At 54.0% G+C, this 16,216-nt stretch overlaps 1 protein-coding gene and 1 long non-coding RNA gene across 3 annotated transcripts; both read right to left on the reverse strand.

Annotated features, from left to right (window-relative positions):
• Positions 1 to 2,292: 2,292 nt before the first annotated feature.
• tango6 (transport and golgi organization 6 homolog (Drosophila)) lies at positions 2,293 to 14,210 on the reverse strand. 2 transcript variants are annotated; one of them, XM_047033235.1, is made up of 18 exons: positions 14,037 to 14,210; positions 12,907 to 13,559; positions 12,618 to 12,734; positions 12,343 to 12,529; positions 12,039 to 12,145; positions 11,767 to 11,929; positions 11,595 to 11,662; positions 11,390 to 11,502; positions 10,806 to 10,994; positions 10,479 to 10,605; positions 10,144 to 10,335; positions 9,450 to 9,587; positions 8,111 to 8,767; positions 7,481 to 7,538; positions 7,178 to 7,351; positions 4,808 to 4,959; positions 3,668 to 3,781; positions 2,293 to 2,648 (listed from the first exon to the last, which is right to left on the reverse strand). In XM_047033235.1, exons 1-18 carry the CDS (start codon positions 14,086 to 14,088, stop codon positions 2,472 to 2,474), a joined length of 3,438 nt encoding a protein of 1,145 aa, XP_046889191.1. In that variant the 5' UTR covers positions 14,089 to 14,210; the 3' UTR covers positions 2,293 to 2,471. The 2 variants fall into 2 exon arrangements, with proteins under 2 accessions (XP_046889191.1, XP_046889192.1); XM_047033236.1 differs by lacking the exons at positions 2,293 to 2,648; positions 3,668 to 3,781; positions 7,481 to 7,538 and having other exon boundaries at positions 4,872 to 4,959.
• Positions 14,211 to 14,659: 449 nt separating this feature from the next.
• Positions 14,660 to 15,563, reverse strand: LOC124476261. Its single transcript, XR_006957028.1, has 3 exons — positions 15,493 to 15,563; positions 15,114 to 15,361; positions 14,660 to 14,987 (listed from the first exon to the last, which is right to left on the reverse strand). It is a non-coding gene; the product is annotated as an uncharacterized LOC124476261 (long non-coding RNA).
• Between the last annotated feature and the right edge of the window lie 653 nt (positions 15,564 to 16,216).

Here is a 16,216-nt window from a genome sequence, read left to right on the forward strand (position 1 = left end):
TAGCTCTGGTGCTGGTTCTGTTTGGACAGGGCCCCTCAGCAGGGGAGTCCATGCCTGCTCCAGGCTCTCTCTGCTGGACTCGGAAACTCTGAGTGATGGGGAGGAGGACGGAGGTGTCTGCAGCCTCCTGCTCTCTGTGTCTCTCTGTCCCTCTCTCTCCTCCTGCTCTCTATGTCTCTCTCTCCTCCTCTCTCTCCTCTGTCCGTCACTCACACTCGCTGTCTCTTTTTTCTCCTCTTTTGTTCATGCTCTCTTCTCTTTCACTACAACTTCCCCCTCTGTCTCTCTCTCTCGCCCTCAGCCCCTCTCTCTCTCTCTCTGTCTCTTTCTCACCCTCAGCCCCTAACTCTCTCTCTCTCTCCTCCACTGCTGCAGTAGCAGCTCCTCTTGAGTCCCAGTGCTGCGCAGCCTAAATCCCTTCTCTCTGCTCCTCTTCCTCCGTCACTTTGTCCCGGCACTGGGCAACACGCAGCCCACTCTGACGCTGCCTCTCTCTCTCCCTCTCTCCCTCCCTCCCTCCCTCCCTCTCTCTCTCTCCCTCTCCCTCTCTCCCTCTCACTCTCTCTTTCTCCCTCCTCCACTCCCCTTCATACCCCGCTCCCTTCTCTCTCCCTCTTTCCTCTCCTCTCCTGTCCTCTACCCCCCCCCCCCTTCCCTCTGCAAGTGCTCCACTGCGTTCTGCAGTGCAGCCAGCCTCCAACAAGACCCAGGACTGTTCCACCAGACGCCCTCTCCACTCTGCCTGCCTCAAAGCATCCTTTATGGGCTTGCTTATTTATCTACACCCCTTCCTCTCCTCCTCCTCTTTTCATTTGCACTACCGACAGTCTGCGGGTCCCACTCTGCCCGGCAGAAGGATTGAGAGAAACTGCAGCAAGCCCCTGACATAATCAATAGCCACTCTGCAATCACACACGGGCGATCCTTCAGTTGACCAGGCGTCCCTATAAACTATGTAGATGGCTCTGCAAGTGTTTCTTCGACAATAGCCTCGATCAAACATGCCTTCTCTTTCTCTGATCCGGTTCATTTTACACACACACACTTTCTATTATTTTCTTTGTCACACACACACACACCCTCTCCTTCATCTTTTTCTCTTTACTGCTCACTCTGCCACTTGGCTGAGCAGTAATTAGTGTAATGGCTCTCTGTGTGGCTGTGGTGTGTGTGTGTGTGTGTGTGTGTATGTGTGTTTGACAGAAAGATAGGGAGAGAGACCATGCTATTATCTCTTCAGGAGGGATGTCCTTGTTTGCGTGGTGAGACACCAGTCCTGCAGAAACAAAGGTCACATGTCCTGCTGTGTTACAGGACTGTTAAACTGCTGTCATGATGCTGTCATTGAAATAGAGGCAGTTTCAGAATTGAAAAAGAGAGATGCCTTGCTACACATCCAAACACGTTTTAAGGGTTCTTTTTTTTGTATTTATTTTTCTGTATTACTCCTTAAATGTTTATGTTAAATATGTTTATTAGGCACACCCAATACACTTCTGTCACATAAATACTTTTTTTCCCAGGTGGATGGTTATAAGAAGTAATAAAACTGACCTGTACCTTTGTTTAATAATGATATTTGGAAGTATGGAATTTATAGCCAGGTAAGCTCAGTTCTCAAAACTCAGTAGCCGGTAGTCATTGAAGCAAACTAATACCATTGTCATTCTTAGTCTGGCCTGGCACTGAATTTAAAGCGCCCAGGGGAAAATGCTTGTAGGTAAACACACGTCCAATCTAGTGGAAGGAGAGTTCGGTGAGGCCAACATCTGCCAAGGAGATGTGTCAGGAACGTGTCACGACAGCAACACCTCCTGAGAAGGACAGTCCACGTATGTGCAAACACAGATGAAATACACACTGTTGACTTGGTCATCTTCTCAAAGGAGAAAAGGGGAAGGGGGTTGGGGGGGTGATGTGTGTCGAGTCATGCCTCTCACAGTTAACATGGAGCTCAGGGCCTAACCCCCTCACCTCCTAGGGGAAACCAGGACAAAAGATGGAATGTTCTTCAGAATCCATCCTTCTACACAACATTTATATGTCCTACCCTCATTCCCAGTTTCCATCTGAACTTCGATCCCAGCATGCTTCCTACCCTCTTGTCCCGTGTTCCTCCCAGCTTCTATCCTCCTCTCCCTCGAACCTTACATTCTCGTTTTCACCCTAACCACCATTCTTAAAGTGCAGTTGCAACCATTGTCTGGGTTGGGGATACAGATGACCTGGAAAGTATGTTGGATTCTCTAGGGATTACTGTCTGGATTCACAATCAAATTAAACACACATTTAGTTTCAAAATAGTTTATTGTCTGCTGAGTAGGTGGTGGATTAACTGAATTCATGACTTAAAAGCCTTGAGGTTTGGGTTCACGCAGAGAAGGTCAAGACACAAGCTTGTCCTGTGTCATTATGGAGGTGACTGATGTTAGTCCCCGTGGGCCTAGCTGGGTCTAGCAGGCCAGCTGTCCTCAGGGCAGGACCACTATCTTCTTCTCCAGTCTCTGCCGGGGGAAGAGGTACGTCTTCATGACGTCATCGAGCTCCTCCAGGGCCAGCTGGGCGTGCAGGACGGTGACGGGGTCGCGGTCGGAGCGCACCGCCCACTTCAGAGCCCGGTACAGGTCCAGCAGCACCTCACTCAGGACCTGGGGGAGAGAGAGGGAGGCGTGGGGGGTGCAGGGGACCAGATCAGATGGGGGGGGGGGGGGGGGGGGGGGGGGGGGGGGGGGGGGGTTCGGGCGAGAGGGTCAGGGTCCAGCTTGCCCGGTCAGGCTCTCCTCAACTCGGCCGTGTCATTACACCAGCTTGCCAGCTGCAGCCAGGGCCCTAATGACAGGGCCCTTCACCTGGACATACCTTCCACCCCCCCCCGCCCTCACCTGGACAGACCTGGCCCACCCACCCCCGCCCTCACCTGGACAGACCTGCCCCCCCCCCCCCCCCCCCCCCCCCCCCCCCCTAAACAGACACACACACACCTTACCTACCCAGACCTGACCCCTCCCCTTCTAGCTCGGCCTGAACGCGACAACCCGTTTCCCAGGCCTGGGTTCACACGGGCACAGTAACACCCACTGAGCTGTGAAGAGCCCCCTTCCCACGGTCAACGCGGCCCCTAAACGTGGGCAGGCGGCGCCGAGGGCGATCTACGGCCCGTCCTCGCGTCTCAGACAGGACGGGAGAGGCCTTCCTTCCTGCCTCGACGGCCCTGTTATCACAGAGACGGCGAGGGAGGGGAAAACAGGACCAGATTACAGGCCCGGCCGTGTCAAACAACAGCCTGGAGCCCTGTGAACCGAGAGGCCCTACCCCATCCAGGCTGCTGTCCACGCAGCCAGGCTGAAAACAGCTTCTGACCCCACTACCCAGGCATTCCTCGGCTTTTCCTCTCACTTGCGTTTCATCCTGTCCACCGAGTGGTTTCCTGAAGAGCGCGTGTACACTATGACGCCATGGCGACGTGGGGAATATCCTCTATGGTCTACCTGAACTATAGGGCTTCTTGGCCCTGTTTGTACAATAACACTGAGCACACCCCCAAAGTGTGTGGTTGGGTTATGTGTGTGTGTGTGTGTGTGCACGCATAAGTGCGTGCAGATCTGTGCCCGTGTGCCTGTTGTGTGTGTCTGCAGGCATGCGTGTGTGTGTGTGTGTGGTTCCATACCTGGGTGGTTTTGTGACTCAGGCCCCTGAGCAGCAAGGTGATCACATGGACGGCAGCTCTCCTCACCTCCGCCTCCTTCTCCGTCTTTATCAGGGACGTCAAACAGGTACTCAGCTGGGGGGAGACACACACACATACACACAGAGATTAGCCGACACACAGATAAGGCTACCCAGAGGAGGACGGAGCAAACAGCTTGATACAGCACGGTGAGCTATGGGCTCTACAGTGCTGAGGTCAGACCACTGCCAGTGGACTAATCGATGGAAGGACAAGACATGCTAACGCACCCTCTCTTACACACACACACACACACACACACACACACACACACACACACACACACACACACACACACACAGCTGGAGAGTGAAGGACTAGGCAGTAGCAGAAGGCCTCATGAATAAGCATCCCTGTTCCTCTTACTGACAGAGCTGCTTATTCATGACGGCGAGCCACGGTACACACACACACACCTCGTACACACACACACACACACCTCGGACACACACACACATACCTCGGACACACACACACACACCTCGTACACACACACACACACCTCGTACACACACACACACACCTCGTACACACACACACCTCGTACACACACACATACCTCGGACACACACACACACACCTCGTACACACACACACACCTCGTACACACACACATACCTCGGACACACACACCTCGTACACACACACACACACACCAGATTGATATACGCCGGTGACTACAGCAGCAGGAGCCAGGGACACACACACACACCGCTCACCAATCACACACACGTCGCACACGTAACACGCGTGCCCTCTTTCTGCCAACTAAAACGTTTGCTGAACCTGCGTTTACATAGCCCCTCCCCTCCTGTTCCCCCGCACCAATAAAGAGCAGACCTCAGCAATGGGGGCGGGGCTTGTGAACGGGCGCCGAGTGGAAGGAAGTCGTCGCAGAGGGGCCAGCGAGACCAGGACAAACCTGAGCCCACGACCTTTCACCTAGGCCACGCCTGCAGCTCCCTGACGCTGACCCCCCCCCCCCCCCACGATGACCTCCTAGACACACACACACACACACACACACACATGGAGGAGCAGACAGCTGGATGGAGGACAGCAGGCAGGCTGGTTGCTCACCTCCTGGGCCAGGGGCCCCAGGGCGTAGTCCAGCCGCTGGCAGAGCTCCCCCAGGTTGGCGAGGCAGCTGGCGCGCACGCTGTGGTCCTCGTCCCTGGTGCCCCGCAGGAACACCACCAGCAGGGGGCGCCCCAGGTGGGGGGCCAGCTCACCTGGACGACAGAGGAGGGGTTGGAGGCCCGGGGTCAATCGAAGGAAGGGTCAAAAGGGACTCAAACACCAGCGGTGTCTGATCAATCGACCAGCTAGTTGTTAGGATCCGGTTTGAAGGGCTGCCTTTAGCAGGGTTGGATCCGGTTTGAAGGGCTGCCTTTAGCAGGGTTGGATCCGGTTTGAAGGGCTGCCTTTAGCAGGGTTGGATCTGGTTTTAAGGGCTGCCTTTAGCAGGGTTGGATCCGGTTTGAAGGGCTGCCTTTAGCAGGGTTGGATCCGGTTTGAAGGGCTGCCTTTAGCAGGGTTGGATCCGGTTTGAAGGGCTGCCTTTAGCAGGGTTGGATCCGGTTTGAAGGGCTGCCTTTAGCAGGGTTGGATCCGGTTTGAAGGGCTGCCTTTAGCAGGGTTGGATCCAGTTTGAAGGGCTGCCTTTAGCAGGGTTGGATTGTGCGTGTGTGTGCGTGTGTGTGTGTAAGCAGCACGACATAACCCTGACTGCCAAGCCTTAGAGGTGGTGAACGCTCTCTTTTTCAGTCACTCTCTATTTGCCTTGCTCACCCTCCCTTCATCTCTCTCTCTCTCCCTTTCTCATCGTGTCTCTCTCTCTCTCCACTAACTGCTGAGTCACACTCTCCTGCAGAGGTAACAGCAGGGTCTTTCAGCTGCTCCTTCTGATTGTAACAGCATGGAGGAAAGTCCTCAGTGTAAGAGACTGCTTATTTAAGTGTGTGTGTGTGTGTGTGTGTGTGTTGACATCTTTCACCAAGCCCCCTGCTGACTCACACTGGTCATTGCTGCCAGGACTTGGCCAAGTCCTGGGGAGGTCAGGTGACAGGGGGGGGGGGGGTTTGGGGGGGGGGGGGGGGGGGGGAGCTGGGTGCGAAGGCATGGGATACATCCAGCTGGTTCTACTGGTCACACACTATCAGCAGCCCTTTCTTTAGTTCATGGACTTTCACAGCAATCCTTGCCTTAATTAAAGAGAAAACAGGTGTGTGTGTGTGTGTGTGTGAGCGCACGCATAAGAGGGTTTAAAGGACGTATGGTGCTACTCTTTCGATCCCCTGGACATCTGTTCCAGTACACCCCCCCTCCTCCTCCATCCCATCAGTCGGAGTTCAGGATATTCTCTCCAAGTGTCAGGGAGGCTGTGGAGGTACCCTAGGATAGAGGCCGGGGGGCATTCTTTGTGTCCGTGAGGCTGTAGAGGTAGGAAGGAGGCCCGGGACAAAGCCAGCAGCTGCTGGACTGTTAAGAGTGGCGTCTGTTGGGCCAAGGAGTCAGGCCAGGGACTGTCTGGTTTAAAGAACCCCTCGTCTGTCTGGAGCAATGGTACGATTGCTGTCTGGCCGACAACCACAGAGAGAGGGGAGGCAGCAATACACTCATACACACACACACACACTCTCTCACACACACACACACACACACACAGCACAGGGAATCACTTAACAGAAATATATTTCAATAAACTCCCTTCTCAACAGACAGTTTAGATCAGAACAAGCCTGTACTGTCTGTTGTCAGTTTTATAGCTTGGTGAGTGCGACAGTCTGACACTTCTGCGCACACACACACACACACGCACACACACACACACACACACACACACACACACACACACACACACACACACACACACACACACACACACATGACCATGTTCTGGATAAGAAAGGCCACACACATGAGCAAGCACAAACACAACCACAGTCTCTGAGACAACGAGCTCAAAAGCTCATTGAGAACCACCCCTCCATTAAGGCTGTGTGAACTGCATCGTTGTGGCTAGCTGGGGTCCTGCCCATCACCGCTCACCTCAGCATCCATCTGCTTTCACTGGTCTAGAGGGCCATCTTCCAGCCTGCGGCTTGGACATGAAGGGGTGGGTGTGTGTGTGTGTCTGTGTGTGTGTGTATCTGTGTGTCTGTATGTCTGTGTGTGTATATCTGGGTGTGTTTGTGTGTATGTCTGTGTGTGTGTATCTGTGTGTGTATGTGTGTGTCTGTGTCTGTATATGTCTGTGTCTGTGTGTGTGTGTGTGTGTGTCTGTGTGTGTGTGTGTGTGTGTGTCTGTGTCTGTGTGTGTGTGTCTGTGTGTCTGTGTGTCTGTGTGTGTGTGTATCTCTGTGTGAGTGTGTGTGTCTGTGTGTGTGTGTGTGTGTGTGTATCTGTGTGTGTGTGTGTGTGTCTGTGTATGTGTGTGTGTGTGCTCACCCATGGCCCGGCTGGCCCTCATCAGGACCTCTCCCACTTTGAGGCGTGTCTCCAGACTCCTGGGGGGGGCTGGTGGGGTCTGGGGCGGGGCGCTAAACAGGGGGGAGGGGTCGTATTCTCCCAGAAGCCTTTGCAGGATCTTTTCCGGGTAGGAGTCTGCCAGCACCGCCAAACCTGCAGAGAAGACAACATCCCCACGGTAAACCCCTCTTTCTTTGTAGTCGTCCTTTTACAGTGGGCAGAACAAGACACAGCCAGGTCACCCTCATATAAACCTTCTAGAACCACCTAGAATCCTCTCACCTTGAATAGCAGACAGGTACACAAAAGAGTCCTCGTGATCCAAGTTCTCAAGGAACAGCTGCAAGAGAACAGAGCAGAAACATGTATCGGTCCACACATGGTATTCCACAACACACTGATCCAATGGAGCCAACATGGCCAAGGACATGTGACAAGACACAAAGGAGCACAGAACACCAGGATGAGCCTCTTAATCCCTCTGTCTATCAGGTACGAGGCCTCAATAATGAGGCGTGTGTGTGTTTGTCTTTGTTTGTGCCTGTGTGTGTGTGTCTTTGTTTGTGCATGTGTGTGTGTGTGTGTGTGGGAGCAATGATCTGAGGCCAAGGACGACGCACACACAGAGGGGATTCTCATCACAGAGCATAGTAAATGAGGCTGTGAGCTGGTGGCTCCCCCCCCCTGCATGGTCTACCTCCGCCGTGTTAACTAGTCCCCAGGGACGACCCCCCCCACCCCCTCCCCCAGAGAAGACCACCGTCTCTGCCCCCCTCAGGGCTCTGATGGGATCAGCTCATCCATGAAACATACGCTCCTCCTCGCACACAGACACGCACAGACCCAAACACATGGAACCACGCGGCCTCACGCTTCCAGGACGGGAGCGCGCAGCCTGGAAGGTCTACCCACCGAGAGGAGCTTGTCCTGGGCCTGGACGGCCTCGGCGTCCCTCTCCACCACCAGCCGGGTCACAGCCCTCAACGCCACCGCCCTGGTGGGCACGTCGGGGTCACACGCCTCCAGCAGCCAATCAGAGAAGCTCATTCTCAGGGGGCCGCTGCTCGGCCCGCCTCCCTCCGACGGCCCCCTGTCAGGATCGGCCCCGCCTCCAGCTGACCCCCTGGGGGTCTGGAGCCGTGCGGTCTGCCCAGGGTGGGGGGCTCCGCTCTGGGCTGGTGAGGGAGTCCAGGACTGGGGGGGCTGGGTTGTGGGGGACTGGGGTGGAGGTTTGCCTGTGTGTGGGGAGTGTGTGGTTAGGTTGGAGATGTGCGTCTGTGGCGATGCAGCCGAGGAGGTGTCGGATTGGCTGGTCTGTGACTGGGGGATGGAGGTGTCTGATTGGCTGATCTGGGGCCTTCCTTGAACGTGGGTCCTGTGAGTTTGAGGGGCGTGGTCTTGTCGCCGGGGGGCGTGCGCGAGGTTGTCCGGGCGGTAGGCGCCATGCGTGGCGATGACGGCCCGCAGGTCGGACGCCAGCTCCTGGATGACCCGGTCAGGGTGCTTCTGGGATAGCTCCTCCAGGGGGGGGAGGAGCCTGGACATGGAGGAGTAGTCCTCCCCCTTCAGCTGAGGAGGGAGGGGGTAGGAGGAGAGGGGTGAGGAGAGGGGTAAGGAGAGGAGGAGAGGGGTAAGGAGAGGAGGAGAGGGGTAAAGAGAGGAGGAGAGGGGTAAAGAGAGGAGGAGAGGGGTAAGGAGGGGGGGAGAGGGGTAAGGAGAGGGGGAGAGGGGGAGAGGGGGTAAGGAGAGGAGGAGAGGGGTAAGGAGAGGAGGAGAGGGGTAAGGAGAGGAGGAGAGGGGTAAGGAGGGGGGGAGAGGGGTAAGGAGAGGAGGAGAGGGGTAAGGAGGGGGGGAGAGGGGTAAGGAGAGGAGGAGAGGGGTAAAGAGAGGAGGAGAGGGGTAAGGAGGGGGGGAGAGGGGTAAGGAGAGGAGGAGAGGGGTAAAGAGAGGAGGAGAGGGGTAAGGAGAGGAGGAGAGGGGTAAGGAGGGGGGGAGAGGGGTAAGGAGAGGAGGAGAGGGGTAAAGAGAGGAGGAGAGGGGTAAAGAGGGGGGAGAGGGGGTGGTAGAGGCATTTGAATGTGGCCATGTTAAAAGACATGATGTATCAGTGAGAGAAAAGCAACCACAAAAAAGGGAGGACAGAGAGTGTGTCCACACACCAAGGAGGGGGGGGGGGGGAAGAGAGAGAGAGAGAGAGAGAGAGAGAGAGAGAGAGAGAGAGAGAGAGAGAGGGTGGGGGGGGGTCCAGTACCTGAGGTCCAGACAGCATGGCAGCCACCAGGCCTATTCCCATTCGGAGGGTCTGGCTCTCCACTGGGCCCTCGGTACCAGGCCCCTGAGCCAGACCCACACAGGCCCTCTGGAGCAGGGACTCCATGAACACCACCACCTGGGACAGACAGAGACAGAAACTGGAGCTAGACACACGGCCAGACAGACAGACAGACACCTAAGTAACAAGTAAAAATAGGTTGACAGGCGCACCACTGAGACTTTCTCCACTTTGTTCCACTTTGTTGGAGCGCTAATGAAATTCTCAGCAACAAAAGTGTCTGCCTGCACTCTGCAGAGATAAGATGTCTAAATATAAGAGCTTATCACTGAGGCAAGGAGACATGGTGACCGCCAATCTGGGAGGTACTGCTTCCTGTCAGACTGGTGACACACCACAATACACACCCACACACACACACACACACACACAGATACCACACAAAACACAACACCATGTTAGGTCTCCCCTCCTCCATCTCCTCCTCCTCCTCATCCCAGATAAAATAGACTATTATTAGGTCAAGCATGAGTCAGCATGGTCTGGTTTCCTCCAGTCTGTGTACTGGTACTGGAGTTCTGGTGCTGTTCACTCCTGCACTGCTCCACAGTACTGGGGGCCCAGTCTATGCTAGTGAGGGGTGTATGTGTGTGTGTGTATGCGCGCGTGTCACCTGGGTGGGCTCGCGGAGCAGCAGTGTGTGTGGTAGACCCTCCGACAGAACAGCCAACAGCTGCAGCAGCGCCAGCCTGTGGCCCCGCCCCTCCACGCGCCCCTCCCGATGCTGCTCCGCCTCCAGCAGAGTCATGGCCGACACGTCCACTTCCTGCTCCTCCTCTTCCTCCGCGGCCCAGGAAGTCAGCTCCTGAGACGCAGGGAACCCAGGTCAGAGATCCAGAACCTACTTCCAGAACCTTCCCGCCGGCTCTGGAAGCCACGGGGGCCCACTCGGGACGGCCCTTGATCCAGGCACAGTAGGGGCTCCGTGGAGGGTGGAGGCTCCAATACCTGCAGAAGCCCCAGGAAGAGCTCCCCTGGCAGGCTGCTGTCCTGCAGCTGTCCCAGCAGCTGGACCAGACACTCCAGCCTCCACTGCTCCCCAGACAGCCTCTCGTACAGTGCCTCGTCCTCGTCACTGACACAGGGAGGAGAGGGGGAGAGGGGGGAAACATAACAATGCTTGTTTTAGATCCACATCCAGTTGGTATTTGTTCTCCTTAAAGTGAGTCCAAGAGAAGTGGGGTTCCAGGCATTATATGTTCTACTGACTGTGGGTTCCGCTACTGTTGGGTTCTAGTGACACAGGGTTTTCGGTTCTAGACGGGTCATGGTCACCTGCTGTTTTCCTGGGCGGTGAGCTTGGCCCCTCCCTCGCTGCCAGGGCAGAAGGTGAACCGTGGGTCCACGCCCCCGGCCCCCCCGCCTGCCGCCCCTCCCAGACCAGACAGCCTCCTCAGGACAGCCAGGGCCGCGGGGGGGTCACAGTGGGTCAGGTGCCACAGCAGAATCTCCTGGCAGGGGGCGCTAAGGAGCAAGAAGTCAAACACAAACATTCAATTCGCAACATGACCCCAGGACCTTCAATACAGAAGTAAACACCAGCAAGAATCCAGAAACCCTCTAGAAACCCTTTGGAGCAGAGGTGAGATTAAGAGGAGGAGGAGGACGGAGAGGGAGGGAGGAGAGAGCAGGAGGAGGAGGAGGGAGGGAGGAGAGAGCAGGAGGAGGAGGGAGGGAGAGGGAGGAGAGAGCAGGAGGAGGATGGAGAGGGAGAGAGCAGGAGGAGGAGGGAGAGGGAGGAGAGAGCAGGAGGAGGAGGAGGGAGAGGGAGGGAGGGAGGAGAGAGTAGGAGGAGGAGGAGGGAGAGAGGAGAGAGCAGGAGGAGGAGGGAGAGGGAGGGAGGGTGCGAGAGAACTGACCGGAGGTGGGAGACGTTCTGCTTGGTGAAACAGAACAGGGCGAAGAGGACAGGAACCACGCCTCCCAGGGCCTCCAGCAGGACGGGGGACGGCCGGTTCCCCACGACGCACACCTGGGGGGGTGGGGGTACGTCATACTCTGGATCAGTGTTCACCGTTCACACTGGGCTCAGTTTGGGGGGGGTTGGGACTGTGTTCCTCTCACCTTGAAAACATCCTCGACACAGCGTGTCAAGTCCCTCTCCTCCACAGGGCCTTGATCTTCACCCTCCCCTAACACACACACACACACACACACTTCATGAACTGAGCCGCAGTTAAAGTCTTAACCAATCCATCTCTGTCTAGATCGGTGAGTGGCAACACCAGGTACTGACCCGTGACCCCGCTGCACCGCGCGAAGGGGCTGAGCAGGGGGCCCAGGAGGTACCGCTGGGCAAACTCTGGCCTGTCCTCGACCATGGTGAGCGCCGCCCTGGTGGCCACGCGCTGGAACTGCTGGGCCGTAATCTTGTCCCTGATGTGGAGCAGCTCCACGACCTGAGGCGAGACCAAGACACCGTTGCCATGACGTCGCTTTTCAATTCCAACGCCAGTGGGATTTGAATTCAGCGGCAGTCCCAGGCGGGAGAGAGCACGGTGGGCTGACCTGGGGGCACACCAGCCTGTAGTAGCTGTCTGCAGAGAGGCTCTGCTGAGGACAGGCTGCCAGGATCCTGGCCACCCCATCGCACGTCCGCCAGTCTGAGTCTCCCCCTGGTGGCCAGAACGGGAAGAGCAGCACTCGGATGGGCTCACTAACAGAGAAGGCCTCCCCTGGGTTTTGCTTACGCTTCACACACACACCACTTCCACTCCCATTACCACGGTGAGAACGGATGTAAACGGTTGCCGATCGCGTCGGAAGGGATCAAATCAAAGGAAATATTACATGGCCTGCTGTGTGTTCTCACCTGCGCTGCCCTCCAGGACGGCCCTCACCACAGCCTGGAGCCCACCAGGCTGCATCAGACGCTCAGACAGCAGCTGCCCACACAGGCGCCTCAGCCACGGGGGGGCCGGGCCCAGGGCGGCCCCGCCACCTCCGCCCGGGCCTGGGGGGCCCCCGGGCGCTCTGCCCTGGGACGGGCCTGGAGGGGCCTGAGGGAGAGACGAGCCGGAAGGAGAGAGTGACGACAGGGGATCCGTCTAGATGCAGGAGACACATAGACACCCATCTGGAACCTACCTGTTTGGGACCCCCTTGGAGGATTAGCAGCTCCTTGATGACAATTGGCTGGTAGACTTTACCCAGAAGGTTTTGCAGGGCCTGTCGGCAGGACTGGCGTTCCTCTGTGCTGAGCTCCTACGTACCGCAACGAGGGCCACACGGTTACCGGGGACGACAGGGAGACCGTCGTGGATCAACCTATGCAGTTTAAGCTGCATTCCACAGTACACACTGCTAAAACCAGTGGGGTGGAACCCAGTGGACCAAACAACCTACCCGGCAGTGCACGTGATCAGAACTGTAATACCTTTTCCCCGCCGGGCCCCTCGTGGCGCTTGGGTCGGTACCCCAGCTGGCACAGCGCCGCCATCACGTCGCCGAGGTGACGGGTGAAGACCAGGGTGGCGAGGGACGAGAGCTGCGCCAGCTCCAGCAGGACCGTGGCGGTGGCGAGGAGGCGTCGCTGGGGGTGGGGCGCGGCGTGGACGCGCGCCAGCCCCTCCGCCACGGAGCCCAGCGCCGTGCGACGCCCCACGGGCACCCCCACCCCCGGCGCCAGATAGGGGCAGAGGCCCAGCGACACCACGAACTGCAGCGCGGCGCCCAGCGTCTTCTGCTGGCTCACGCTCAGCACGTCCGGCGGGAGGGGAGGGGCCATCTCGGGGGTGGGCAGCCTGGCGGCGGCTGGGGGCGGGGCTTGGTTGAACAGCTGCAGCTGCAGGGCGAGGTGGCGTGACAGGCTGAGCAGCAGCAGGAGAGTTTCCTGGACGAAGCTCCACGTGGGGTCATGGCTGTTGCTACACACCCAGGTAGCCTTAGCCTGCACTTCGTCCCGCAGCCCGCGCAACTCCTCGAGCTCCCCGTCTCCACGGAGACGCTCCTCCAACAGAGTGAGGTTGGTCTGCAGCGCAGCCACGAGCGCTTCCTGCTGTGTGAGATTGGGATTTCGCCCTGCTGCCTCTGAAGGGGATGGATGGAGGAAAACGAATCAACGCGATGTTTGCGGAGCACTGTCCCGACAAATGAAGCTACAGGAAACACTGATGGCTTCTGCTGGGTACCACAATCAGAGAAAATATTACATTCTCTTTTATATTAACCGATAGAACACAAAACAGAGCTATTCTTGGCTGCGATAACAACATTGAAAAGAAGCTATCCATGAAGACGCATTATTAAATGTTTGCTTGTTTAGCTAACTACATTGTTCAAATCAAATGTATTTGTATAGCCCTTTTTACACGCAAGCATGTCACAGAGGGCTTCACACACGCCAATAGAACTGCCCCTCAACCAACTTAAACCCTCAACCAACCCAAAATGTTCAGGAGCAAGTTAACGTTCAACGCGTACACTGCTTGAGTAGAGAAGTGTTGGTCGAGCGAGCTAGCAGTACCTACACATTCAAAGCCAGGTTATCTAGTACTGATGACTTACCCCCGAGTGGTTTAATGAGAATATTAAGTGCAGAAAATATGGCGGTAGTCATCTTTAGACTTAGGTTACCCAATGAATCATGCTTGTTTTTATATTTTCAAAGGAAATATGGGAAGGCAGACGACACATATCTAGCTAGCTTCTTTTAGAGCCATGCTGCAACATGTAAATACGTCGCGGTCATTCTACGTCATGGTACATAATATTTGTTCACATGTGCTTTATTGCCAAATAAGAGCGGAAACAAACAACATTTCAATTGTGTTTTCTTTATTTAGTAAACTTATTTGTGCAACATTAGCAACACTTTTTTTTTACATTCCAACAACCCAAAATATTGGTCATGGTTAAGAAAAAACAATTGTATCACATTATTACCAATAAATAAGCAAGAACCGATTTTATCACAATATTACCAATAAATAAGAAACAATAGCAGGCTATGCCTGATAAAGAAGCAAAATAGCAAATAAATATTAAAACATCCCCCTATAAATATATATTATACAAAACAAATTCTGAGCATTAGAAATACATAAATAATTTATGTTTTTAAATAGCTTATTACATATAAGCATGTTTACTGTTATTACAAAAAATAACTTTAGGTGCATTTTATAACAAACACAACATTATGTGAAACACGTCACTACATTTAGTCTTTTCCAAATCCTCTACGAGAGGAATTAAGGCAATCAATATTTCATGTCTACTGTCTTTGGCACCACGCAGGTGCAGGCAATAGGCACGTTGACATATTCTGTTTTAAGTAAGTATCCATTCAGCGAGCCTCCATCATGATGACAGGGTATCCACTTTATCACTATCTTACTTTGGAGGACAGGTTTCGATATGTATCCCGCATTTTCAGACTTGTTGATGATACACCCCTTGCATAGGCAATCAGCGACACGAATTTCCCGCGGAAAGCGTGTCTCGTCCACATCAACTCTGCAAAACAACGACTCATAAATATTCCAATCTAGATAGGTTTATAGGCTACAACAAATGTACACAATCCCTGTTGTCTGTATTTATAGATGATGGTATAATCATAAAAAAAAGAAGTTTATTTACCTTAACCTCCAGGGGGAGATGGAGCGATTCATGATCTCTGGCGAAGTGGAATAGAGTCCGATGGGGCAAGTTGTCTCGGTCTTTGCAAGTGGTAGGCGTGCTTCATCTTCCGTGTTAATTAGTCCTCTGCAAAGTTGACGCTTTACCTTTTGGAGTTTGTCGTGTAGCGCCTCCCGACGAAAGCACGAAGACTGGTAGGCCTTTAAAGTCAGTGTCAGGTTGAGGATTATAGTGAGTACAAGAAAAACCTGGAATATAATGGTAGAACAATGATTAAAAAAAAGAATACAATGATTAAAAAAAAATACAATCAGTCAACATCAAATATGCCAATATTATGTATTGGCCTCCCTCTCAAAAGAAACTCCGGATGTTTTACCTGCATATTTTTGTGTAGTTGAAACGTGTTGGGGTGATAAATTGCTCTCAGTAGTATTTAAGACCAGTGTCTTTAAATTGCGATGTGCCATAGTGTAATGGACTAATATTTATACTTGCAGGCAGCCAATATAGTTTAGCTCTGTGGGGAAATCCGCATGCATCAGGAAATGGAAATCCCAGTAGCCTATTGAGTTTCTTCCTCTTCTAAATGAGGTCTCCTGAACGATATAGGACAGCGAGATTGCGTCACCTTGTTGAGGTAATCACCTTTGTGCTCTTAACATGTATGCATAAAATGCATAGGCTACATTAGCCGAGCTGTCAATATATATATATATTGGCGTAGTGCTGGTGATGTAGGAATTTAACCTATGTAATTCCAGACAACTATCATCTCAGTATGCCTGCGCCTCATCCATTTATTGAAAAATTATATCTCAGCGTGAGAAATGCGTGAGTCTCACAGCGACTGCGTGAGACCGGAGATCTGTATATAAATATATATCAAAACGGACTTTTCGACAACATAAAAACATTGTGAGGATGAACGACTGTGCAAATTTAGATTTTATGAACCACGATGAATCAAAACCATACCAAGATTAATTAATTCATTGCCTAGATTCTGTATCATAATGTAAACTATTTCAGGGTCAGGGACCTTAGCTGAGCTGGGGATGAGGATTCATTGTATTTTGTTTATGATTGCAAAAACAGCGGGG

The sequence above is a fragment of the Hypomesus transpacificus genome, chromosome 14 (assembly GCF_021917145.1).
Source record: "Hypomesus transpacificus isolate Combined female chromosome 14, fHypTra1, whole genome shotgun sequence".
In the NCBI taxonomy this organism is placed as follows: domain Eukaryota; kingdom Metazoa; phylum Chordata; class Actinopteri; order Osmeriformes; family Osmeridae; genus Hypomesus; species Hypomesus transpacificus.

Coding starts and splice junctions, on each gene's coding strand:
- tango6 (XM_047033235.1), bottom strand. CDS start 14,088: ATGACTACCGCCATATTTTCTGCACTTAATATTCTCATTAAACCACTC. Junction 10,336..10,478: donor TCTTCCTGGGGCTTCTGCAG/GTATTGGAGCCT, acceptor CCTGCGTCTCAG/GAGCTGACTTCCTGGGCCGC. Junction 9,588..10,143: donor TGCTCCGCGAGCCCACCCAG/GTGACACGCGCG, acceptor TGTCTGTCCCAG/GTGGTGGTGTTCATGGAGTC.